A 27,150-nucleotide genomic window follows, 5' to 3' on the forward strand; every position below is an offset into this window, starting at 1 on the left:
TTCTTTGGATAAATTCGTAGGAATGGAATTCCTGGGTCAAATGGTATTCCTAGTTTTAGTTTTTTGAGGAGCCTCCATATTGCTTTCCACAATGGTTGAACTAGTTTACATTCCGACCAGCAGTGTAGGAGGGTTCCCCTTTCTCCGCATCCTTGCCAGCATTTGTTGTTCCTAGTCTTTTCTATGTTGGCCATCCTAACTGGTGTGAGGTGATAATTCATTGTGGTTTTACTTTGCATTTCCCTGATAATTAGCAATGAGGAGCATCTTTTCATGTGCCTGTTGGCCATTTGAATTTCTATTTTGGAGAAGTGTCTGTTCATATCCTCCTCCCATTTTTTAATTGGGTTATTTGCTTTTTGGGTGTTGACGCGTGTGAATTCTTTATGTATTTTGGATGTTAACCCCTTCTTGTATATGCTTTTACAAATATATTCCACCATACTGTAGGATGCCTTTTTGTTCTGCCGATGGTGTCCTTTGCTGTATAGAAGCTTTTAAACTTGATGTAGTCCCGTTTGTTCATTTTTTATTTTGTTTCCCTTGCTTGAGATGCATTCAGGAAAAAGCTGCTCATGTTTATATTCAAGAGATTTTTGCCTATGTTCTAAGAGTTTTATGGTTTCATGACTTATATTCATGTCTTTGATCCATTTCGAGTTTACTTTTGTGTGTAGGGTCAATAATCCAGTTTCATTCTCTCACAAGTAGCTATCCAATTCTGCCAACACCAGTTGTTGAAGAGGCTATTTCCCCATTGTATGTCCATTGTATGCTCCTTTATCGTATATTAATTGACCATATATGCTTGGGTTTATATCTGGGCTCCCTAGTCTGTTCCATTGGTCTATGGGTCTGTCCTTGTGCCAGTACCAAATTGTCTTGATTACTGTAGCTTTTTAGTAGAGCTTGAAATTGGGGAGCATAATCCCCCCACCCCCTGCCCACTTTATTCTTCCTTTTTGCAGGATTACTTTTGCTATTTGGGGTCTTTTGTGCTTCCATATGAATTTTAGAACTATTTGCTCTAGTTCGTTGAAGAATACCATCAGTATTTTGATAGGGATTGCATTGAATCTATAGATTGCTTTAGGCAGGATGGCCATTTTGGCAATATTAATTCTTCCTATACATGAGCATGGGATGTGTTTCCATTTATTGGTATCTTCTTTAATTTCTCTCATGAGTGTCTTGTCGTTTTCAAAGTGTAGGTCTTTCACTTCCTTGGTTAGGTTTATTCCTAGGTATTTTATTCTTTTTGATGCAATTGTGAATGGAATTGTTTTCCTGATTTCTCTTTTTGCTAGTTCATCATTAGCATATAGGAATGCAAAAGATTTCTGTGTATTAATTTTGTATCCTGCAACTTCACTGAGTTCAGATATTAGATCTAGTAGTTTTGGAGTGGATTCTTTAGGGTTTTTTTAATGTACAATATCATGTCATCTGCAAAAAGGGACAGTTTAACTTCTTCCTTGCCAGTCTGAATGCCTTTTCTTTCTTTGTGTTGTCTGATTGGTGTCCCAGATTTCTTAGAAAGCCATCCTGACTTGAAAGTGAAACACTGCTTTGCACTGGTATTTCACTGTATACACCATACAGTTGGTGATCTTTTTATCTCTATGCATAGCAGTGAAAGTAATTGGAATATGTGCCTAGTACTGTGCTGCAAGCTTTCTTCACGTACATTTTTTCACTTAGCCTTCACAATAACCCCATGAATTTGGGATCATTGGCCTCATTTTACAGATCCAGAAGGTTTGGCTCAAATGGGTACAGTAGCTTGCCTAGAATTAGGCAGCAAGTAAGAGACACAGCCAGATTTCATCCCCGATCTTTGGACCCCAAAATCTAAATTACTTCTTTATTCTCTCCATAGTAATGAGACCCTTTACAACACTTCCCTTGCTGATCTCTGAGCTGCCTAAGAAACTCTTAAATACAGAGTTTCAGAGAAGGAAGAAACGTTCTTTTGACCTTAATAACTGTAGCTGGAACTTGGTGGGGTGAGGGGAGGGGCAAGGGTGTCTAAGATATTTTCCTTAGGGGTGATTGGAACTTGTTAGATATAAGTAAATATTCATGTTCCTTTTTTATGGGCCCTAATATATTGTGTAGATATACAATAGGGCCAGGAGAAATGGATTTGATTGTGTTTGCTGTGTTTGACCTTATAGCTAACCATAGCAGCATCTTATTCCTAGAATGCCCCTGTCCTGGTTTTATTTTCCCTTTTTGTAGTCATCAGATCCAGAATGTAAATTATTTTATGGTTGCATCTACTTGACACTGGAAATAAAAGAAATTAACTGGAGGAAAGCACAGTGACCCCAAATGAGTCCTGTCATCTGCTCTGAAAAGAAAACTTTGTACTAAAGGTATCTGTAACCAAAGGATTTTTCACTCATTTTGTCCTCCTAGGCCTAATTTTCCCCGTCTCTACAATGAGTGCTTTGAACAAATTGACCTCGGTGGTCTCTTCTAAGTTGTAAGAAGCTTGGTTCTGATGGTTCTTTTTTACATAAATATTCTGTGTGTAAGAGAGTTTATTCTTGGTTTTGTTTTGGCTTTTCAGAGACCTGGACATATGCTGAAATGTCAATGTGTTTCAATTGACTGTTGAGATCTCTTTTTTATATACTTATTCACTCTTACTTCCTCATGTTTACAATTTTACTTTTGCTTTCGTTTGGCAGACTACAATGCCATTTACATGATACAGAATTTTTTTTGGTGAAATTTTCCTCACCATATTTCCTAAGAAATGACTATTTCCTTAAGTTTTTAAGAGGGTAATCTACTGGAATTGCTCTCTTTGGTGAAGAGAATATTTACTTACCTGTAATACTTGTTCTCTAAAGGTGTAAAATTATAATCACCTTTGCTCTTCCTGTTCGGGGGAGGGTCTGACTCAGAAATTGATGTTTATCAAAATTCGATCTGTCTTATGTCAGGGCAGGAGAACCACAGAGTGGTGAGCAACCTACAACTGTGTATCTTAAGAGAACACAATTACAGGTAAGAAATTTTCTCTCTTCCACAGGATGCATAATCTTACTATTCTAATCTTTGCAGGATTACTTTCTGATTTAAATTTATCTCTCATCATTTTAGATTCCAATATTCACTACAGAAAATGTGATGGATTAGAGAGCTCTTTTTGACTTTTCCCCCTTTCTGATTTCTGCAGGTCATTCATTCTGGTGATTTGCATTATACATGCATAATTTTAACTAAAGTACTTGTTAGAGAGGAAAACCTCACAGGATATTCCATCTGAGAATAGACCTTTTGAAAGTATTTTGGTACCTATAATGAAGAGCTGTTTATTCTCATCCAAAGTCTTCCTGTGAATTCTTTCTATTACATCTTCATATGTCCCCAGCACAGGGCAGAAAACTCTTGAGATATCTTTTATTCTTCTTCTAGCTTATTTTATGTGTTAGTTTTATCCTATATGATCAGAGTCTCTCTTAAATAAATGTTAAGATTTCTTCCTTATCTCTCTCCATTTACTCTGTTCTAAGGAGTATGTAATCATTTCTTAGTGGTTTGTGTTTTTTGGATGGGATTCAGAGTTTCTCAGTTTTGCCTGATAGGAATTGAGATGGGCAATACTCTAATATGCTGAAACTCGAGATCAAAAAATACTTGACTGGAACTGAATGAATGTGTTGGATTGCATCTCTCAACAGTTATGTTAATTACCTGGTCAGTGCATTTAAAATAGCTATACTAATAGTTTTAAATGATTACTAATAATTCCCTGCTTTTCCTATTATAGCGCTGGATAAAGCAAGCCTTGGAAGAAGGGATGACTCAAACATCATCTGTACCCCAAGAGACTAGAACTCAGCACCTATACCAAAGTAATGAGAATAGTAACTCTTCTAGTATCTGCAAAGACAATGCAGGTATGTGTCTCAGACCTTTCTGAATACATGTACAGTGATGATTTTAGGTCCACATAAAAAATTGAATATGAGTACTTAAAAATTCTGATACAAAAAAGAAATAGCATTGTTCTCTAAATAGTTACTTTGCATCTGTCTTTACAGAGGAAGAGAGAGATCTCAAGTCAGGGATCACTTTTCGCAGGACGACAAAGAAGGAACTAGACAGTGTACAGATAACAGCAAAAATGGTTATAAAAAGGTTAGATACATTTAAAGTAGTAAGTTTAGGAAATCTATATCCATATTTATAATGGGAAATACTCAAGAAAGTTGTGGAACACTATTCAGGAAATAAAATCATAAGTGATTGAGTTGGGTGGGGCTTAGTTGAAGGGGCAGGGGATGAATGAAATGAGTGACAAATTATTATGGATTGGTTGTTTTTCAAATGGGCTGGCACAGTTAGTATAAGATATTTTTTTAGAAAGATTTGGCCTTAAATGCAACCTAAAGTCCTTATGTGTTTTTAAGGTAGAGGGTCATCAAAAGTCATGTGGTCCATTGGTTTTCACAGTGACTCTTGGAGGGGTTTTAATTGAATTGCAATTGAAAGCTCTGGTGTATGAGGTTGTGATAACAGCGTAACTGATTTGGGGACAGTCTGAACCAAAGTGTCTTCTGCCAATATTGGCTTAATTGAAAAGTTCTCTTGTTGACAGTAACAATGGAGATAACTGTTAAATCACTATGTTGTGCACTTAAACCAATATAATATTATATATCGACTATACTTCAGTTTAAAAGAAAATTTCTCTGTGATTTCCACAAGTTTATCTCCAAATCAATTTTGTGAATATAACCAAAACAAAGTACCAAAATTAATTAGATGCTAAAGGTTGTGTTAAGGCGGCAACAGCTAACATGATACTTCTTCAGATTTTCATATAAACCACTTCATTGTTTTTCATTGACTTACTGAGTAAATAAGATTGTGAGTTAGATTAGATAGATAGATAGATAGATAGATAGATAGATAGATAGATAGATAGATAGATAGATAGATAGATTTGTACTAGGAATATCTGCTTTATATTAAAACTAAAATCTATTTGGAAAAACACAGGCTACTAAAAGTAATATTTTTCAAATTATTGACTTAGTTTATTCTTCTCTGGATTGGATTATATCTTATAAGTTATCACATGTGTTACCTAGGATAATACAATCTCTGTATAGAACATCTGGAAAATAAATGATACCATGACAGTGATGAATACATGTACAAAATGATGATTTTAGGTCCACATAAAAAATACTTAAAATATTTTCCTCTCTTCTTCATCAAAGATTAAGGAGATTTACTAAAACTAGCTTAATGTAAAATGCTGGTACCAGATTTCCATCAATATTATCAATTGATTGACAGCTTTTACAGTATAGTGAGAATATAACTTAACTGAGATCTTCTATCTGGTATACACACATCCACACATTTGTGTTATGTGTGGTGTGTATGTTATGTGTGTATGTGGTTGAAATTGGGAAAAGAATGTTGTATAGCATTTCGTGTCCTGACTGACAAAGACTCAAAAGCGAAAGCACCTGTGTTACTACGGGCCCTGGTTGGAATGGAAGTAGGCCTGGTAGTCACCAGCCTTTATTGAGCTTCGGCTCATCTCTAGCAGTGAAAAGTATTCAAAGGACACACCTTGCCCATAAGGAGCAGCATCCACAGAAGGAAAATACCTAATTAAGACCCAGCAGTAGTCAAATCAGCAACTTAGTGTAAATCCTGAGGAATTATTTTTGTTAATTTAGTTTTGTTTTTTTAAGGAGATGTTAAGAAAGAGAGCCAGATGGTATAGTTGAAAGAATCCAGCAGACTGGTGTTTGAAAAACTAGCTCTACCCTTTACTAACTACATGATAATTGAGCAAGTTACTAAACATCTATATGAGCCTCATCTGTAAAATGGGAATAGTAATAACCTACTTTATAGAGCTGAAATAAGATTAAATTAATGTGTGTAAAGTGCAGTACACTTCTGGACCCATAATAGGGATTATTAATGTCCTTACTGTATACAAAATGCTCACTCTTATTGAGCATTTATGGAACATTTATTGAAATTAGTCAGATACTAGGATACGTGAAAGATTCTAAGCTCCTAAAAGCTAAAAATTAAAAAATGGTATTACTCTTCTGGTGGGAAGGGCATAATACTCATTACTAGTAAATGATGTAAATATAGACCTAGGAGAACCTGAATAATCTACTGAAAAACTTATAAGAGTTCAGTAAAACCACTGGATAGAAGGTACTTAATGCGAAGACTAATAGCATTATGTACCAAGAAAATGAATAAAGAAAATGTTTCATTCCCAAACTTAACAAACTAAGAAATAACTTAAACTGTTATTAAAAATTACAGTGGGGGGATGTAGAGCAAATCATTACTGTGAAATATTTTTAAAGTCTTGAGGAAATGAAGAGATATTCCATATTTTTTAATGGAAAGGATAAATATTCTCTCTCTGGTTTCCTCTTCCTATGGTATGATATCTAAAATGATTTTAATGATCTTGAACTTCATTTTTAAAAAAGAGAAAGAGAGAAGAACTAAAAAATTTGAAGAGTAATGATGAAGTATTTTCCCTGAAAGTATAAAAGTAGCTTCCAGTATGAAGCTGGAAGCTAGTAATCAAATTAATATAGTGCTGGTACAAGAATGGATTTATATATGGAACAGAATACCCAGAAACAAGCCTTTCATAAATGAAAGATTTGGTAAATTATTCTGGAGTTTTTACTTGGGAGACTGAAAAGAATTAGATCCTTGCCAAAGTAAATTCTAGGCACTTTCAAATATTTTTTTAAAGAAATCAAACTTGAGTAAACAATATTTCTGCATTTATATTATCTGAATTAAATAGAGGACGAATACATTGGGAGAAAAGATTTGCAATAAAAATGATAGGAGTAATAGCCCTATTTGCAGTTCGGTGAGGTCTATCATATGCATTACAATAGTCATACTCCTTAACCTAATAGTTGTTCTGGGTATCTGTTCTGCAGAAATAGGTGTAGATCAAAAATTTTATACAAGGTGTTAGTCATAGAATCAGTAATAATTGCAACAATATATAGCATAAAAACAATCTAGATTCCAACCAGTAAAGGACATGTCTACATACTTTTTTTCTTCTCTTTTTTTGTTGAAGTATTGTTGGTATACAATCTTCTATTGGTTTCAAATATACAACACAGTGGTCCAACAGAGCTCACGTTATTAAATCCTCACCCCCACTAGTGCAGTTACTATCTGTCAACACAGAAAGATGTTGTAGAATCAGTAATTATATTTACCACACTATACTACTGTTACTGTATGTGTACATACTTCTAATGTAACACTACACAGTATCATTAAAATTTTTACTCATCATTAATTTTATCAAACTAAGCCCTCCCTCCCAAAATAAAACATCACATCACTGCTTTTGAAATAGATTTTAGTGATCTGGATCTTCAATCTGTAAGAATATTAAAAAATTTCTCCTAGGAATTATAAGGGTGGTTCAGTATTTTAAAATTATTCATCTAATTAACTTATTGTCAGGCCAAGTGGAGGACGGGTCATAGTAATAGCACAGTAAATGTGAATTAAGGATAAATCAAATAAAATAACATGCTGTTTTTTTTCCCTAACATCTATCTGAAAATTATGCTTCATGGTGAAAATAGTTACATTAAACCTTAAAATGTATTAGCAAATTATTCCACTATTGCCATTATTATTTAATAATGTCTAGAATTGTTAGTCAAAGTGATTCCCTGCCAAAAAAAAAAAAAAATCCATGAGATAAAAGTACTGGCAAAAAGAATGTATATGTTACTGTGTACAAAGAAGATGCTTATCTGGAAAAGCCAAGAGAATTAACTGAAACACTGACACAGATCAGTAGGGTAACTGGGTACAAAAATTTTATATAAACTTTTTTTGTATATTAACAATAACATTTAAATAATATAAAGGGAGAAATAACATCAGTTCACAATGGTAACAAAAAATACAGGACACTGGAGTGTAGACCTACTAAAAATGTGATGAATCTGTGTTAAGAGATAGAAAGAAATGAAAGCATGAGCAGCTGAAAGATTGTGCTATGGTGCTACTCGTGAATTTAATTCAACCCAAATCAAAATTCTAACTTTTGTTTTTGGTATTATCTGCATGGTTGATGGATGGCTGCTATAGTTCATTGACATGAACAAGTATGCCAGATAGCCAGAATATTTTGGAAAGCTGAAGTAGACTAACTGGAATTGCCCAAACAATTTTACTGAAACTTATGTCAGTATTGATGCCATTTGCACAGCAAGTATACAGAGTAACATTCAGAACTAAATCCAGTATATGTAAGAATCTCTTAGGATAAATTGTCATTTCAAATCGATGGAAAAATTATAGATACTCTAATTTTAAAAGATATTGGAAGAATGTGTGAGCCATTTGGCATGTGAAAAGGATAGATCATTGCTACTTTATTCTTAAGTATATTCTATTTGAGTGAAATTTTTAAATTAAATAAAGAAATGAAGGGAAAGTAGGCCAGTATTTTTATAGTCTTGGGGTAGGGTGGCAAAGACATTGATGATGTCAGAAGCAGAAAATAAAGGAAAAGATTGAAATATTTGACTAAATAAAAGTGCAAAAATTGTATAGCCAAAAGGGACTATTAAAAATTTTAAAGGCAGATAGCAAACTGGGAAAATATAATTTGTAACATTTTTGACAAATGGTCAACATCCTTATTATTTCAAGAGCCCTTACAAATGACAAACAAGATCAGCACCCCAGTAGAATGCAGGCTGAAGGATGTGAGCAGATGGTTCACATAATAACAAGTATAAAGCTAGTGAGCCTATGGAAATACTCTTTTGGCTTAAAAGTCCTAAGTCTAGTCAACTGTCCTGAAAAGTAAACAAGTGCAGAAACATGTAAGAGCAAGGTTACTGGTTATTGAGGTGTGTTTATAATAGTAAAACAATTGAAAAACACTTAAATTGGTTAAATTCTGGTAGTATCAATGTCACATAGCAATTAAAAACTAAATTGTAGGTTTCTGTTCATTGTCATGCAAAGTTTTTCTGAGTCAGAGTGGTAGGTTGTTTATTCAGCAGTGTGATTGAGAGAAGAGCCAGTAAGGCTGTGTCAAGAAAGACGTCTGGATGAAAACACACCAAGATTTCAGCGCATTAGTATGTGGGTATGATTTCAGGTTACCTGTATGTTTATACCTGTATGTTTAAATATTTACATGTATGTTTGTCTATATAATCTTGGAAATTATTTGAGTAAAGGAAAAAAAACCATGAAAGATGGATAGACTTAACCACATAAAATTTGAAAGCTCTGTATGGCAAAACGAAAAAGAAGAAAAATGGAGGCTTGAAAAAATGTCTTATAAATGTAGTGCTACGGATAAGTAAAAGTAAGCAATTGACTACTGGCCCAAAAACTTCATAAGGTCAGGCATCAGGTCTGTTTTGTTGAATATGTCATAACAAGTACCCAGGAAACAGTTTAAATGAATGACCTGTAAGTTGATTTTGGGGTGGAGAGCCCATCGGTACTTTCTAACTTTCATACAGGGAGGGATCTTCATCACTTACATAAAGCCTTTGGTAGTTACAGTGTTGGACCTAGCAGTATAGTGTCTTTTAAAAAATTTGCTTTTTACGACTTTGAAATATGTAATAGGTATCCTAAATATAAGTCATGAATTACATTTTGTTTGTATTTTTATACCTCAGCACGTTTCAAAATGAGAAAAGAAAAGAAAGAAAGATTAGTATCTGAAACAAAAGGATTATACGAAATACATATCCTAACTTGGAAAATAAAAAATTCTCAGATATCTGAAAGGAAAATAAGCATCTCCAGTGTTTTTGTATTTAGTCTTCCCTCTCCATTTTAGCATCTACTACCCTAGTTCAGTGCCTCATAACTCTTTCTGTTAAGTATTCCATTATCTCCAAATGATTTCCCAGTGTCCCAGTTGCTGTCACAGTCACCTTCCTGAAGCATAGCTCTAATGCTGATCTGATGTCCCAAAACTTCCTCGAAGGCCTGGGATAAATATTCCTCCTTCCACCAAGCCTTGGGGATATAATTTAACCTAGTGATTAAGAACATTAATGGGAACCTAGTCTTTATTACCAACTGTTTGTCTGTCTGCACATCAGATTTCTCATCTTTAAAATGGGGATGATAATAACTGCTGGATTTACAGAGTTCAGTTTAAATCTGATAATTCACATGAAGTATATAGTATGGTGCCTGGTATAGTACACGCTTAAAGCATAATTATTTTTTACTAACACATAGCATATGCTCTCTGTTGAGGTTCTTAAACTTATATTAAACATTATGTATATGTTTTTCTTAACAAATTCATAAACCCCTTTCAATGGAATATTTGATGACCATTTCCCCCCACATACCTAGGTCAGTGGTTTTTTCCATATAGTGGGTATTAAGTAAATAAGTATCCTGTGCTAAAAATGAAAAGAAGTCGACTTTTCCTCATAGAAATTGGGGTAGGTACTTTGGCCTTAAGTGGTCACTAAAACACATAGCGTATTAACTTCCTTTTTAAGTGGACCTAAGCATAGAAAGTAGGATACCCTGACCAGAAAAAGTATCAGCTTAGTTTTTGAAAATGATTGAGAGAAGTTTTTGTAGAAATCGTTTCACACGTTGAAGCGATTAAAAGGAGGGGCTAGATATGAATCAGGTAATCAAGTGTAACTCTTTACTGCTAAAATAACATTCTAGAAAGAGCTTTTGAAAAATGGCAAAAAATATGTTAGAGAAGATAAAAGGGATAATGGAGCTAGCATTCCAAAAGCTTGAGCTGGTGACATGGCAGTTAAGTGTAGAGTGACGTTAACAGTGTGGCACAGATTTGAGATTTTTGGAAACTAAATGTAAAAAAATAAATTTGTATTTTCCACTGGAAGATAATAAATCAGCCTCAGGGATCAGTCATTAGAAGTGTCAGATATATCTGGTGATTCTCTTGGAGAAAGAGAGTTTTGAGCATTACTTTAAGTGTGACAGAGTTTCTTTGGGTTTTGGGGGTGATTGCAGAGATCACAGTGGGATGAGGCAGAAGAGAAGTTAAGAGCCATTGTGGGCTAGAGATTAATGGCTTTAATACAGAGCCTCCCTTTAAGCCATCCTTCAACCTCTCATCCAAGCTTTGTGTTTCACAGACTTGTTGAGCCCATTAAAGAAATGGAAGTCTCGATACCTGATGGAGCAGAATGTCACCAAGCTGTTGCAGCCTCTTTCTCCAGTCACACCACCCCCTCCCAATCCAGGCTCCAAGAGCCCCCAGCTGACCACACCTGGCCCATCTCACCTAGAAGAGGAATGTCGAAATGGATACAGCCTCATGTTCTCACCAATCACGTCTCTTGCTACTGCTAGTCGCTGCAATACTCCTCTGCAGTTTGAGGTGATTTGAGTTTGGTTCTTGGGAGTGCTGAATATGAAAATCATCATTTGTACCTCCTCATTTCAAATACTATCAGACCAAATGTTTTGTTTTGTTTTTAACCATGTTCCTTGCCCGTCACAGCAAGAGAATGGGAAACCTCAGGGTCAGTGTGACCTATTACCTGGTAGCCTCTCATCTTGGCAGTTCCCATACTTCCCAAAATAGGAATAGTGCTACCACAGATGACATTCATCCATCTTTTTGCATGCAAGTCCATCAGTCTCTATAACTTTGGGTAGTATGCATGCTAGAGCTCCATCTTACTTTACTGTTTACCTTGGTTAACATAGGCTTCTAGCTGCCTAGTGATCATTAGTGACACTGGCCTGAGAACTCTGCTTATACTGATGGATTGTGCCTCCATTTCTAGGCCTTTAAATCAGTGAAGTGTCTCATCTGTTGTTTTGTAGTTTTGTTGTAGCCTGTGAACAGAGATGCAGAAAGCATTGGGGTATGGTTTATGGTAAATGAGGGGTTATTTCCTATTCCTGATTACTTTCCCTTCTTGTTAGTGTTGGGAATGAGGAAAAAGAGGCTAGCAACATGCATTTTATAACAAATTTATTATATCACTCTCTGGAGTAGTTAGAAATGTGTATCTCAACTATTTGAAAAAGTCAATTCTTAATCACTTTGATATTCAGCTGTGGGTGCCAGCAGGTTTACTGAGTAGAATCCATATGTATAAAAAGACTCATCTATTGCATGTTGCTTTAATTTGTAATTAAACAGACACTATCTCTTCCTCCTCCTCAGAGAAATTTGTTCTGATCACCATACATACTCAGCTCTGCTTCTAGCATGCACTTGTCTAGATGTGTTCTTTGATAAAGGTGAATGTTCTAACCAATGCCATATTCCCTGTTCACCTTTTATGAGAGCATAGAGATTAAAAATATCTGGACTTTTAAAATGGCTAACTCAGAAACAGGTAGCAAGCAGCTTTGAAAGCAAGAGGCAGCTATGTACTATATCCAAGCTAGATCATATTAACTTAATTTTGGAGGAGACTTCTTTGAGGGGCTGGGGGCAGGGTGGACCTTCCTGGTTTCATTTGATTTCTAGGGAAGTTACTCTACCAAATTCCCTGTGGCATGCTTTTTAATCAGATAGTAAAGCAGCTGATTCAGGCCTTACTACCTACTCGGTCTAATTGCAACTGACATAGCAATTAGAGTTTAATAGTAAAATTTCATGAGAGGATATTCTCTCTGGAGGGTAGTAGGTTATAGGAATAGGATTTCATACTATGTCAGTGCAGGTTGTGTCATGATTTAAGGTGAACTTATAGAAACTAGATGGTAAGTTGCCTTCCAGAACAGCCAAGTTTAGCACTCAGTGCATTTTCTAATCTTGTATTTTGATAAGTGAATCACTATGCAAATGTTAGTTTTTTATTTTTTAAAAACATCAAAGCTCATTTTAGTGAGGCATACATAGTAAAGCCTCATGTTAGAATACCAAGAGGAAAAGAAAATATTATAAAATATTGATAGCCCTTCTCTTCAAAAAATCCAGTGCATGTTTCCACTATTTTAATTTTATGATTTATCTAAGGAAATTTAGCCTTTCTCATCAATAACAAAACATACTTTACCATCCTAACCACCTTACCACCATTCCAATTGCCACATTCTTTCGTATCTTCTAGTATAGGGAGGTAAGGAACCTTATTTCCATCCAAGACTAAAACACAGAGGAAAATATCAAGAAAGGTGTCACAAGTAAAATGAGATTGGTTGGAGGAGAATATTTTTGAAAGGAAAAATAAGAAAACATAGGAGAAAAGTAAGGAATTCCTTCAATGCTAAGGGAAGGAGTTGAGGGGACATGTAATGGAAGAGAACAAGATCCTGAGGAGGGGAGGCAAGCATCATGGGCCCCTCCCTCCCAGGGATAACCCTTCCCTCCTCTTCCTGCCTTGAAATGCACGGCCCACTATCCATTTCACACACACTACACACCCCAGATGCAGTGACCAGCCAGCACCCAGCTCTCCTGCAGTGACCCCATTTCCCTGACTGTGGGAAACATCCGCGCCCCACGTCTCCCTACCCCGACCCCAGGCACAGTGGTCTAGGGTCTGCACCATCAGGAACCCTCCCCTTACCTTAGCCCTTGAGCTGAATCCTGGTCCCAGCTCCCACCATCACTCTCCACTTTTCACTGTTCCAATCTTCTATCAGAGAAAGTGCCCATTTCCTGTCGACACGGGAGTGCAGCCTCAAGTGACGGCCCCAAGGGGTGCACTGTTGAGGATGCAGAGACGTGAAGTGTGGGCATCTGCTTTTTCTTCTCTCTCCTAAAAGTACAGTGAACTTTAACGTCAGAGAATGTTGCTAGGCATGGTCAGATCCAAGTACATTATGCCAAGGACTGTGTAGCCTGTGAGCTAGAGAATCCCTCAACCCTGTCTCCTGTGACTGCCATTCAGGAGCTGGCCATCTGCCCAGCCCCAACAGCACCCCAGCATGCTGAGCAGTTGCCCTGACAACAGAGGCAGGCCTGAGCCACATAAGAGAATGAGGAAATAACGATGTTCAGAAAAGGGTGCAGGGTGAAGGGAAAAGGTTCCCCTAAGAAGAAATAAATAGGGGTTGGGTGCTTGGCAAAAACAAATACTGTAAGTTGCTAAACTCTCTCCTGACTTACTCTAAAATGTCACCAGTCTCTTTCCTGTTACCTGCTTGAGATGTTTACTTACAGCATGAAACATAACCCGTTATCCTAAATGCTTTCAAAGACACCTGGAAGCATTTTAACAAGACATTCTGTCCATTGAGATGAACTCTGCAGTTGAACATTTCCCCCTGTGCATTCTTATCCCTCCCCACCGCCCCCCAAAAAAGTTGTGGCTAACCATCTATGCTTGCTTATACTTTATTTTTTTGTTTGTTTTGTTTTGCTTCTTAACTTCGAGTAGATGAATAACAAGATGCTTTTCCCTCCTCTAGAACATATCCTCCCCTGAGAGTTCCCCTGCGAATAGGCCTGAGTCCCTGTCACCCGAGGTAGTTATCACACCATCTCAATCACACTTGGAGGCTGAGAGTGAGTGTGCATGAGTGTGTTGGGAGGGCTGGGGGATCTGAGTGAATGGGGTGATGGGCTGGAGGGTGGCCAGTCGGTCACTGTAAGTTGGATGAGTCATCCCATGAGTGGCTGTGATTATTCAGAACTCGCAATGTAGATGGAGGAAAATGAAGTCACTGTGTGCATGTGGTGGGTTTGTTTCTGTTGTGTGGGGGAGGGGGTGGCTGAGGACTTCTTAAGAACAGAGGTCAAGTTTAAAAGAAGCTGAAGATGTGATAGGACCTTTGTTAAAGTCTTAGAAATAGGGTGTGTTTGTTAAATAAGGAAAGTTGAATCATAAGTTGGCAGGAGCTGTCTTTTGATACTATCTTGGGCTGTTACAGGAGCAGCTCATATCGGAGAAGTTAGGCAGTGATTTATGCCTTGCTCAGCTCTGTTTAGCTGGATATTTGGGGCTTTGGTTGCTAGATTGAGCAGCTTCTTTAGGAAAGGAGGTTCTTGCTTCTCAGCTTTCTACGTTCTCTTTACAGCTCCTTAGTGGATACGCAAGGAACTAAGTCCACCTGTGGCTTCTGTGGCACAGGCTTCCTTCCATTCTGCAGTGATTCAGATACAGTTGCCATACAAGTGGTGTCTCCTAGGATGGCTACTGAGTGCTTTTGTCAGAAACCCTAATGCTGTGGAGATGATGCACTTCAGATTTTAGGGCTAGAATTTCTTAACAGTTAAGATTGAGATGGTATAGTAATGATTAACTCCATGAGTCCACATACAGCCTTTTTCATTTGGAAGAGAAAGTTAGAGTGTCTTATCTTTCAGAAGTTAAGTAAACTGTTAATGTTCACCCCACCCCCTCCCAATAAAAAATGAGTGCTACACTCTGTGACATTTGACCAAATTCTGACTTGGCAGGATTTTATAGATCAGTGGAAAACAGAAGGGTTGTATTCTAGTGTACCAGATGTTTTCTGAATGTGTTTTATCCTGTCTTGTAAGGAAAGTATAAAGCTCTCCTTAGCTGCTCAAGATTCTTAGAGTATAATTTGGAGACTGACATCATATGGTATCTGGGTTTCTGGTACCATTCTTTCTAGATAGCTAGTAATAGTTGATCTAGGGTTGGAAAACCTTTGTGTTGAGAGGTAATGGTAACCAAACAGTAGGCGGTGAGTTTATTTTTGGTACATTTCAGATGCTCTGCAGTTGATGGGCTTTAGTGGTCTTGTGGTATGTTGATATATATTAAAAGATTAGGAAAGAAGAATTGAGTGACCAGAACGTTTTATGAGAAATATACCTACTTACTAGTAAAAGTGAGTGAAGTACTGGTTGGTCGATGTCTTTAACTAGTACAGTCTCCTTTACTTAACCAGTAACTTAAATACTTGACTTTCCCTCTACTTTCTGCTTTCTTTCACCTTTTCCCCTCCTCCCACCTTCCATCATTAATTCAGAAAGGCATAACACCAGAAGCCAGTTATCGTAAGACTGCAGTCTCATCTCTGTAGCGCGTACACGGGGCTCAGGTAATCCCTGGTTATCCTGCCAGTCCTTTGATGTTGTGCAGGGTGACTCAGCAAACCTGATGAAAGGCTAAGCAGGCAAAATAGTCACATTTGGCCAGTTACCTAATTTGGATTTTCCCAGTATTCTCACCCAGAAAGACTAAAGCAGTTTGGGAAAGGCTGGAATTCTTTAGTAATCTGGCCTGTAGGCATCATGGCTCCATGGGACCTTACAGGTGTTAACGGCTTTCTCTCTTCTACTTCTATCCCTCTTATCTTTCCTTGTTCACCTGCACCCCTCTCACCTCCCTCCTTTCTCCCCTTCTGACTTTTTCCTTCCTCCCCTACCCCATGTCTCCATTGGTTTGTATTCTTGCAGCTTTGTCACCGAAAAGACCTGGACTTGACAAAAGTCGGCTACCTTGACTCCAACACTAACAGCTGTGCTGACAGACCTTCCCTGATGAACTCGGGTCATTCCGACCTGGCTCCTCACGCCTCCACTGGGCCCACCTCTGAGACTGGCTTTCCGAGCAGGAGTGGAGATGGACATCAGGCTCTTGTGAGAAACTCAGACCAGGCATTTCGGACAGAGTTTAACTTGATGTATGCCTACTCCCCATTGAACGCTATGCCTCGAGCAGATGGCTTATATCGAGGGTCACCCCTAGTAGGGGATAGGAAGCCTTTACATTTGGATGGGGGATATTGTTCTCCTGCAGAAGGGTTTCCCAGCAGATATGAACATGGTTTTATGAAAGACCTCTCTCGTGGATCTTTGTCACCTGGTGGCGAAAGGTCTTGTGAAGGAGTTCCATCTGCCCCCCAGAACCCACCACAGAGGAAAAAGGTGAGTGTCTCACGACGCATAGGTCTGTTTGAATTAACTAAACAGTTCAGTAGATATTGACTGAGTTACCACTGTGTTCAGCACTGTTCTAGTGTAAGGGAAATAAAAGTAAGTAAGACATGGTCTCTGCCCTGTCCACTGAAAGACACTCTTTTATGTTTTTAGACAATTAGTTGAGTGTTGTAAGTATTCAGCAAGTTTAAAAGCCCACCATAACGTGTGTGCCATACACGTGCTCGGCAATTCAAAGGATAGAGCAATGAAAAGGAATAACGCCAGCTACTTGTAGTACTTGGCACGTCCCACATTCTAGGCACAATTAAGCTCTGATGCATTTAATCCTCACAATACTTATGTAAAAGGGGTAATTTCCCAGTTTGCAGATGAGGAAACTAAGGCAAGTTTAGTAACTTGCCCATGACCACACAGCTAGTAAATGGAAAAGCCAGGGCGCTACCCAGGTCTGCCTGAATCAAGATTGCGTGCTCTTAATGCCACCATGCTCTATTGTCTCCTAGGTTCTGCCCTAATGACCCTTATAGCAAGTGAGCCTGAGCTTAGCAGATAACTGTCTTAATAAGTAATTAGTTGCAGTGGTAAGGGATGCTCCAGGGGAACTGTTCACAAGTGGTGAGAACATGTTAGCAGGGGAAGTCTGCCCAGTCAGGTATGCAGAGGGCACATGGAGAACCAGCAAGAGGCTCGTAACCACTTTGAGGGACAGTGGAGGAAGAGGTGACAGGTCACTGATTTAAATGATCTCAGAAGTACAAATCAGCAAACAAGGATGAGGACGTTACAGAAAAGGGAGCAGAAAAGTAATTGTCAGACATTCCATTGGGTGGGCAGAAATGTGATTGCAGAGAGCTGAATTTTGCTGTGTTATCATATGAAAAAGATGAGGAGAGCCAGGAAGAGAATATAGAGAGAGATGAGCAGGGCGAGGCCATAAGGATCTGGCTAACACATCGGGATTTGACTTGTAAGTAATGCCTGCTCTAGAAGTTACAAAGCCAAAGATAATGCTTTTGTGTCAGTGGTTTTCAACTAGGAGCATTTGGAAAGGCACAGGAATATTTTGGACTATTGCAGCAACTTCCCTTCATTGGGCCAGGCTAGATGTGCTAAATGTTTGTTTGCATTACACTGAAGTACATCATCAAAAAACTCCTCTCCAAGATTGTGTATAGAAAGTGCATACACAAAACTGTATTACTTTACCTTTTTGTTATATTTTACATTTAGGCCGAAAAGAAGATTCCTAAGGGCATGGAGGAAGGAAACACTGTGAAATAATGTAGACTCAAATAGCAGTGGGTTTAGAAGACTATTCCATGAAAAGTATTGACTGTCAGGAACAAAAATGGAAACAGTCTTTGGTTTTCTGGTTTTATTTATTACGTACAAAAAAGTTTTTTCAGAAATATTGTTGAGCATTTGCTGTCAGCCAGGTTCTATGCTCGGTGTTAAAGATAAAAACCCAATTAAACTGTCTTTGCTGTCATGGAACACACAAGTTAGTGGGGGACAAGCAGATGTAGTAGTGGTCAGCTGACGTAAGTGCAGTGCACTGCACCAGCATAGGGGCGGCTATGAGGCGGGCCAGGGAAGAGGGCTTCTCTTGTAGTCCAAAAAGAATGAGGCCACATGACCGACAAGGTGGGGAGATATTTCCAAGTATAGGTTTTCTTGAGCTAGCTTGCTAAAAATATAAAATCATTTTCTTTGTCCTTTTACACTAGTTTCCCTGAATATAAGACAGAAACTAATAAATCCCTGTGCGTACCTTGAAACATTGAACACATTTACTCCTGAAGCATTGGCTTTTTCTTTTATCTTTCTCTCTCTGTTTTAATGACTTGAGGGGTTCCTAGGGAAGTGAGGAAGAGTCAGAATCACCAGGGAGGTTTTTTCAAACTACACAAGACTCCCAGCTCTCCACCCTCCCTTTGCTAAGTGCCGCCGTTGTTGTGGATAACTGAGAACAGTCTGCTCTTACTGGGTCACTGACTGTAATCTCTCAGATATTTCTGAAGGCAAAATATAAGGTTGGGGTCTGTTGGTGAACATCACTTTTCACAATGTCATCTCCAGTATATTCTCTTACCAATTTCTGGCTGATTTAAGTACATTGCTGTGCTCAGATCGCTCACCTGAAAGAAGCCGCCAGTGTTGGTGCATGCTGAGCTTGCTGGTAGTCCTCATCTTCTCTCCCCATTGTCAGGGATCAATTAGCGATATCTAGCTGGAATCCTGTTTTTGTTTCCCTCCTAGGTGTCCCTGCTGGAGTACCGCAAACGGAAACAGGAAGCCAAGGAGAATTCTGCCGGTGGGGGAGGTGACTCTTCACAGAGCAAAAGCAAGTCTGCTGGAGCTGGGCAGGGCGGCAGTAACTCACTTTCTGACACTGGAGCCCATGGTGTGCAGGGATCCTCAGCCCGAACCCCCTCTTCCCCTCACAAAAAATTCTCCCCATCTCATTCCTCTCTGTCCCATTTGGAGGCAGTAAGCCCATCAGATTCCAGAGGCACTTCTTCTCACTGCAGACCTCAAGAGAGTATCAGCAGTAGATGGTAAGTTTGTATTTGATGCTTTAAATTATTAAATTTAAGAGGGAAGTATACATCTAGTACCATGCCCAGTTTTACCTAAAATGTATGGAAACACTTACCTGAGGTCAGCCAACAGTGTCGTGTATCCTGTTCAGCTGATTCACTAGGATCAGCCACAATCCCCCAGCCTTACAGAAGCAAAGAATTGTTACTGAGCCTTCCTTCAGAACAACACTTTGGACAGCATATAGTTATGGACACAGATGAGCTATTTTTATATGCTGGGCACTAACACTGCCTCTTCAGTTTCTCATTTCATATGAAAGGTAAGTAAGGAGTTCAACTTGGGTCCACTTAAATCTACAACAGATGTGTCAGTTCCACACAGCTAGTATATACAGAAAGAAGACATATTCTGAGAGGACCTGTGTGGTCTAAGCTAGTATGTGCCAGGCACGAGACATCACAGAAGAGAAAATTCAACATTTCAAAATGGTTGTTAAAAAGGGTAGGCATCTTTAGGTCCACTTCTTCCTTGATTGCTTTCTCTTTAAAAATGTTTTTTCTTCTGTGCCTAGTATAGTGTGAGGCAGAGAAAAACACCTTGTTTTTAAGTGGGTCCTGAAAACAATAATGTTTAAGAGGGTGTTTTAAGAGCCCTTGTTGGAGCTTCATATGTTCCTGCCTCTTATCTCTAAAGCCCTGTGACATAAACTTGCACACTGTTGCCTTCACAGGATGGTTCCTACATCAGTAGAACGACTCCGAGAAGGAGGGAGCATCCCCAAGGTCCTCCGAAGCAGTGTGAGGGTGGCCCAAAAAGGAGAGCCTTCTCCCACATGGGAGAGCAACATCACAGAAAAAGACTCAGGTGAGCCCATGGCCTTCTGCTGCCCCCCCGGGTTCAGGGACACGTGAGGCACGCCCCACACCCTTTGCACCGAATGCTGGGCTAAGGTGAGTCTGTTCCATAGGCAGTCAGGCTCCACTGTGTGCGAGGTTCCGACCCAGTCTTGCTTCCACACATGGGGGCTGTAGCATTCTTCAGACGTAGCACTGTTGCCTTCTGTCTGCTCTTTTTCCCCAAGGATACCTTTCTGTAACTCATCTCTCCAAAGACCTGAAATCCACCTTGATGAAGGATGAAGAGAAAAGGAGACAAGAATTAGATGAGGCATTAAAACATAGCCCATAATTAACTGCTCCTTTTGCCTTTATGGCGTGCTGTACTCACCTGATTTGTCAAAAAGAGAACAGCATGGGCTGGTGACAGCATTGGTGATTGGAATGAACAAAGGCTATTTTGCATTTTTTTTCTAAGAAGCCAAGTTGATTTTGTATTGCCTTCCAGACCCTGTGGATGGAGAAGGCGCAGAGACACTGAGCTCAGCACTCTCTAAAGGAGCCGCCGTTTACAGCCCCTCCAGATACAGCTACCAGGTGAGATGAGAGGGTGCTCATCTCTGGGTGTGGGGGGTGTGCTGGGTTCCCAGTGTCTGTGATCCTGGCCGTCCTTTGCAGTTGAGATGCTTTCTTTGCATACAGTTTCAGCAGCTTGGAGATAAGTCGTCACCTGCTCACCACCTTCAGGTAATAAAGAGTCATGCCAGAAAAAATAAAGTGACCACAGAGACAGCCACGCACTGTCTTAGGTGCCCTAAAAAGGACAAGTGTTCGTGAAGGTGAAGGAGGAGGAGCGGCGGCAGCAGGAGAAAGAAAGCGGGGCGTCCCAGGTGCTCACAGCCTAATGGCTTAAATAGGGACTTGCTCACCTCCTGATGCTTCTCCTCCCAACTCTTTCTAGCTCCTGCAGTGTGACAGTCCGCGGACAGAACCACAAAGCCTCCTCCAGCAGAGTTCCTCCCCTTTCAGAGGGCATCCCACCCAGTCTCCAGGGTACAGTTACCGAACTGCCGCACTGAGACCTGGAAACCCCCCCTCCCACGGTTCTTCAGAGTCCTCCCTCTCTTCCGCGTCCTACTCCAGCCCCGCCCCTGCATCCACAGACTCGGCCCCGTTCACAGGGACCCCAGGGTATTACAGCAGCCAGCCGCACTCTGGAAGCAGCGCCGGGGGCAGTCTCCCACGGAGGAGCTGCGCCGCCAGCCCTGCCCCACAGGGCCCCTCAGACTCCCCGACCTCAGACTCGGTTTCCCAGTCCAGCACAGGAACTCTGAGTTCCACCTCCTTTCCTCAGAACTCTAGGTCGTCGTTGCCATCAGACTTACGGACTATCAGTCTGCCCAGCGCTGGGCAGTCAGCTGCCTACCAGGCCTCCAGGGTATCTGCGGTTTCCAATTCTCAGCACTACCCACACCGCGGGAGTGGGGCCGTGCACCAGTACCGACTCCAGCCACTGCAAGGGTCGGGAGTCAAGACTCAGACGGGACTTTCCTAGGGCTTCTGGATTTGGGCAAATAGAACTGAATGAGCCCATAGCTGCTTCCTTCCAGCTGCCTCTGGAACCCAGGCCGAGCATATTGCTGGGGAAGAGGGTACAAGGTGCCAGAGGTTTGGGTCTGGTCAACAAGAAACAAGACTTGTGGTCGCGACTGGCTCTGGCCTTGGAGATAGATGTAAATCTTGTCTGAAGCAGAGACTATAAAGAAGTTTCTCCCTGCTGTTAAGGGTACATTGTTGACAAGCAAATGGTGTTTTGGTTAGTAACGGTTCTAAGTGCAATGAGTTGTGTTGAAGCCTCCGTCTCCCATCCTTGCTGTAGCCTGTAGTCACTTGTGCAGTGAGGACATCTTTTTAAGCACCCTCCTCTCCCCCCAAAAAAGTTTTCTTTCCAAAGGAAAAAGTGAAAACAGCCAATCTCAAAGCCCCAAGCCATCTGAGTAGTAGTAGGGTTTTACGCACTTAAGGTAAAGGTAGGTATATAAATGTTCGCCCTAAGACAACCATTCCAAAAGCAGCTCTCTGGCCAGGATGTGTCCAACAAGAATACTTCCTGCCTTTGTCTTAAAATCACTGAGAAGTAGGCAGGGAGAGAAGCTTGGCATGTGCTCTGACTGAGGGGTACATGGCTCTCGGAGAAAGAGCTCATGGTCAACTCTTGATTATTCAGGAGCAGATTTCCCTAGTCAGTGTCTGAGCCCCAGCTGTCACCATCCCGCTGCCCCAGCCCAAGCTGTATCACAGCTCAGCAGCCCGTAAAGCAGGTAGGCAAAGAAAGAGGAATGAGAAGTGAGATGGGCCAATTGCATTGCTACTTGTCAGCCGTTGGCAATAAATCTGATTAGGAAGGATCCCAAATGGTATGGGAATCCATGGAACTTTTATTTTTTCTACTCCCAATTAATCAGGAGTTGACGATCCATGAGTAGGACCGCCTCCGTGATTGGGGAGCATGCACTCGTGACTGCAGGGTAAGAGTGGAAGATGCGTGTGTGGAGTGGCACCGACAGGACTGTGATTGTGTGTGGGCATGGCCCACATTTCTTTGGGGGATGCTTATTTGCAAGTGGCCCAGGTGACAGTTACAAAGCCACCCACACACCTCCCAGTGTTCTGGATGAGAGACGAGAGCAGACTGGCTTCTCCCCATCAGTGCATTGTGCCTGTTGTACACCCCTGGAGGAGCCCTGGAGCCAGCCCAGGTGGGGTACACAATCTTTTTAAATTCCATACGGTTGCCAGCTTCTTTCTTTCACTTGTTTACTGTAATATCCAGTGTGTTTTTATTTATCGAATTTTGTATTCAGTTATAACCACGGTAGGGGTAGCGAATATATGACAGGTGTAATCCCTGGTGCTGCAGTGGACCTACTTCTTTTATTTTGGACAAGATAATACTGTGAGTCTCCCCCCTTCCTTCCCTCCAGTTTGTTTTTTCTCCCCTTCCCCCAGTCTCTCGCATCTCCTTCCTTTCTACCCTCTCGTACAACTACCATATGCACAGTCTTCTCTCTTTTGTGACTGTTACAAAATTTCACTTTTTCAAAATTGAAATCAGGTGTTTGCTCAAATGAGGGGAGATTTTTTTTTTTTTAATGCTGAGACTTCAGCAAAATACTTTTCTTTTTTTGTTGTTTCCCCCACAAACCCATCAGTCTGGGAGAGCGTTGGGAGTGGAAATCATGTTGCCTGGGATGCTGGTTTCTTTGTATATTATATAAAACGTATGTAAATGTCTCTCCATTTGGGCTGGGGTTTGCATTCTCCCTTGGCTATCAACCAAGAGGAGAGGCCAGCGGGCAGGCAGCCCTCACCCTGCCTGGCACGTGCAGAGACCCCAGCCACTCTGTGTGGGCAGGGTGCTGTCAAGACCAGACCTCTGGGGGGGTGGGGGGAGGGAACTCTTGGAAGGGAAGAAGTATCACTTCTTTCTCAAGTGGAGTGTTTACACCTTGCTGTAACATTTGAACTTTCACAAGAGATGTAATAATTTTGATAATAAAATTCTTAACCATAATAATCATAAAGTTGAGATTTTCTTTCTCCAGTTTTGTGACCTTGCCTCATTTTCCTAATGCTCTCCTAACTGAAGAGGACAAGATGGACCCACGTTTAGTAGGAGAACGTGCTCTTGGTAGAGTTGTTTTGGCCATAACAGGGCCAAGAATGCAGACTGATCTTTCTCCAGCCTTTTATGATTAAGGTCAGGCCAGTGTTCGGGCCAGTCTGCAGCAATGGAATGGAACATTGCAAATGGACTTGAACCAGGCTGATATCTTGACCTTGGCATCATCCTTGCAGCAGTTACTTATTGGTATTCTGCTTTTCTGTTCAGAAACAATACCAGGCACTCTGTTTCATGGTGGGTTTTTGCTGATTAAAATGGGGGATAGAGGCAGGCAGGTGAGGTCTCTGCTCTTAATAGAGTTTATATTCTACAACTATACCAGTCTATAAATAGCCATTACCATGTTATGCTTCACAAACAGATACATGACTATGAAGGTTGAAGAGGCCACTCTAGATTGATTGGTCACCGAAGGCCTCAGGAGTTTACATTTAAGCTGAGACCTCAGTGATACGGATGCAGTCATGGGACAAAGTGAATAAAGATAACTGGGAAGTTAGAAGGTGGAGAGTTCCTGAGGAAGAAAAAAGGTTTGATTAGGATACAATGAAAGACCAGGGCAGGACATAGCAGATACCCAATAAGATAGGGGTCAGATCACAGTCAGATTATGTACAGCAGAGGCAGTAAACTTCCTGTAAAGGGCCAGATAGTATGTATTTAGGCTTTGCAAGCCATAGGGTCTCTGTCACAACTATTCAACTCTGACATTGCAGTACAAAAACTTGCATAGGCGGTTTGACCTGCAAGCTATAGTTTTCTGGGCCGTAAGGTAGAGTTTTGAGGGTGGCTTAATTTCAAGAACCTAGTTTTTAAGGAAAATAGGAAAGTCATCAGGTTTTAAGCAGAGAAGTGACATGGTCTAAATGTACAGTTTGTTGATTGGTCAGTTTTTAAGAATTACTCTGGTTGTTATCCTGGGAGATAGGAGCCAGGAAACCAGTTTGGAAGCTACAGCAGTTATTCAGGCAAACAGCAATTATTCAGGCAAGCAGCAATAAAATTGCAGCTTCTATTAAGATGATAGTAACAGGGATAAGGAGAAATAGTTGGAATCAGTATATGTTTTACAAGGGAAACAGCAGTGCTTGCAGTATTTTGCTCTAACATTTGTTGGACAAATATTTACTGAGACATGGTAGGCTGCATTTTCCTAATTAAGCACATAAGGGATTCAGAGGTGGATAAGATGCTATCCATTTCTTTAAGGAGCATAGAAGCCAGTTGGAGACAATAAAAAATTATTGTTGTCTCAGAAGACCTTTCCAAAATGTCCATAGGAAACTTCTAGTAGCCACAACCAAATTCCGCCTGGGATAAGAGGAAAATAGATGGATGGTCCTCTTCAGAATGCATTTTCATATACAGTGTCTTGTTGAGTCTCATTAGTCTGTGGTGAAAGCAAGCCAGATGCTAGAATTTAAAGATGAGAAATTAAGGCCTAGTGTAGTGTTCCAACTCCATCATAGTAGGGCTTCTGAATGAATAAGCTCATCTGATTTTTGCCAGGATTGCCAGGTTTACTAAATATTTACTGTATGCTAGGCTGTGTGTAAGGTGCTCACAATATGAAGGTAAACCCACTACCTCTGTTTTCATGTACCTGTGCTATTTACTAAGTACTTTGTTTTTTATATGCTGTAACAAAGAGGCTGAACAGTGTTAAAAGAAGCAAACTAGGGAGAGGAGCCAAGATGGCGGCATGAGTAGGGCAGCGGAAATCTCCCAAAACCATATATATTTTTGAAAATACAACAAATACAACTATTCCTAAAAGAAAAACCAGAAGATACAGCACAACAGCCAGTTCACAGCTACATTTGCAAGAACCGAGCACCTCACGAAGGGGGTAAGATATGAGCCACGGCCCAGCGGGACCCAAGCACCCCTCACCCCAGCTCCTGGTGGGAGGAGAGGAGTCGGAGCGGGGAGGGAGAGGGAGCCCAGGACTGCTAAACACCCAGCCCTAGTCATCCGCACCAGAGCACAGACACAGTGCATGGTGTGCTGGATACTAGGGAAACAGAACAGTAAAACCTGTGAGCAAGACCCCACAGCCGGTGCCCCTGGGACAAAAGAAAAGCGAGTGCTTTTTGAAAGTCTTAGAGGGACAGGGGCCTCACAGCTGGAGGGAAGCGTCCTGGCACACTCAGCTCAGCAGCTGGGAATCCCAGGGAACTCCGGGCACCCTAACCCCCTGGGTGGCAGCAAGGTTCTGAGGCTCCTCACAGCGATAAACAGCCTCCTGTCCATTACCCCTCCGGAGCAGCCCTGCCATAGCAGGGGAGGAGCCTGAGAGGAGCCACGCCCACAGCAGCCTCCCAAAACCTCCACAGCCGCCCAGACCAGACTCAGAGGCCCCGTCGGCGTGCAGCTGCCTAGCACAAGCCGCTAGGGGTCGCCGTTCTCCCAGGAGAGGAAGGCAACCAGCAAGTGGGAAGGTTCTCCCAGCTGACACAGGTGCCAACTGCCCACGACTACCTCTATCACCATGAAAAGGCAGAAGAATTTGATCCAGACAAGAATATCCCAGACAACCCCCGAGAAGGAACCTGAGAAGATAGATTTAACCAATCTTCCTGAAAAAGAATTCAAAATAAAGGTCATAACCATGCTGATAGAGCTGCAGAGAAAATTGCAGGAGCTAACGGATAAAGTTGGGAGGGAGAATACAGAAATAAAACAATTTCTTGATGGACTTAAGAGTAGACTGGATGACGTGCAAGAGGCCATTCATGGAATAGAAATCAGAGAACAGGAACACAAAGAAACTGAGGCAGAGAGAAAAAAGGATCTCCAGGAATGTAAGAATATTAAGAGAACTGTATGACAAACCCAAACGGAACAATATCCGCATTATAGGGGTACCAGAAGAAGAAGAGAGAGGAAAAGGGATAGAAAGTGTCTTTGAAGAAATAATTGCTGAAAACTTCCCCAAACTGGGGGAAGAAATAGTCTCTCAGACCACGGAAGCCCACAGAACTCCCAACAGAAGGGACCCAAGGAGGACACAACCAAGACACATAATAATTAAAATGGCAAAGATCAAGGACAAGGACAGAGTATTAAAGGCAGCCGGAGAGAGAAAAATGGTCACCTACGAAGGAAAACCCATCAGGCTATCATCAGACTTCTCAAGAGAATCCTTACAGGCCAGAAGAGAATGGTATGCTATATTTAATGCAATGAAACAGAAGGGCCTTGAACCAAGGATACTG

At 40.7% G+C, this 27,150-nt stretch overlaps 1 protein-coding gene across 23 annotated transcripts in view; it reads left to right on the top strand.

Moving 5' to 3' along the window:
• The window catches only part of SETD5 (SET domain containing 5), a 75,020-nt gene extending 51,182 nt beyond the window's left edge, over window positions 1–23,838 (top strand). For 9 of the 23 annotated variants that reach the window (XM_073230975.1, XM_073230979.1, XM_073230969.1 and 6 more), the window contains 8 exons: window positions 3,785–3,914; window positions 11,178–11,422; window positions 14,419–14,475; window positions 16,382–16,852; window positions 19,127–19,425; window positions 20,142–20,275; window positions 20,756–20,844; window positions 21,209–23,837. In XM_073230975.1, coding sequence (XP_073087076.1) covers window positions 3,785–3,914; window positions 11,178–11,422; window positions 14,419–14,475; window positions 16,382–16,852; window positions 19,127–19,425; window positions 20,142–20,275; window positions 20,756–20,844; window positions 21,209–21,802 — 2,019 coding nt within the window. In that variant the 3' untranslated portion in view covers window positions 21,803–23,837. The other 14 variants (XM_073230971.1, XM_073230972.1, XM_017644030.3 and 11 more) reach the window with 4 other exon arrangements.
• Window positions 23,839–27,150: the final 3,312 nt, after the last annotated feature.

The sequence above is a fragment of the Manis javanica genome, chromosome 3, assembly GCF_040802235.1.
Source record: "Manis javanica isolate MJ-LG chromosome 3, MJ_LKY, whole genome shotgun sequence".
In the NCBI taxonomy this organism is placed as follows: domain Eukaryota; kingdom Metazoa; phylum Chordata; class Mammalia; order Pholidota; family Manidae; genus Manis; species Manis javanica.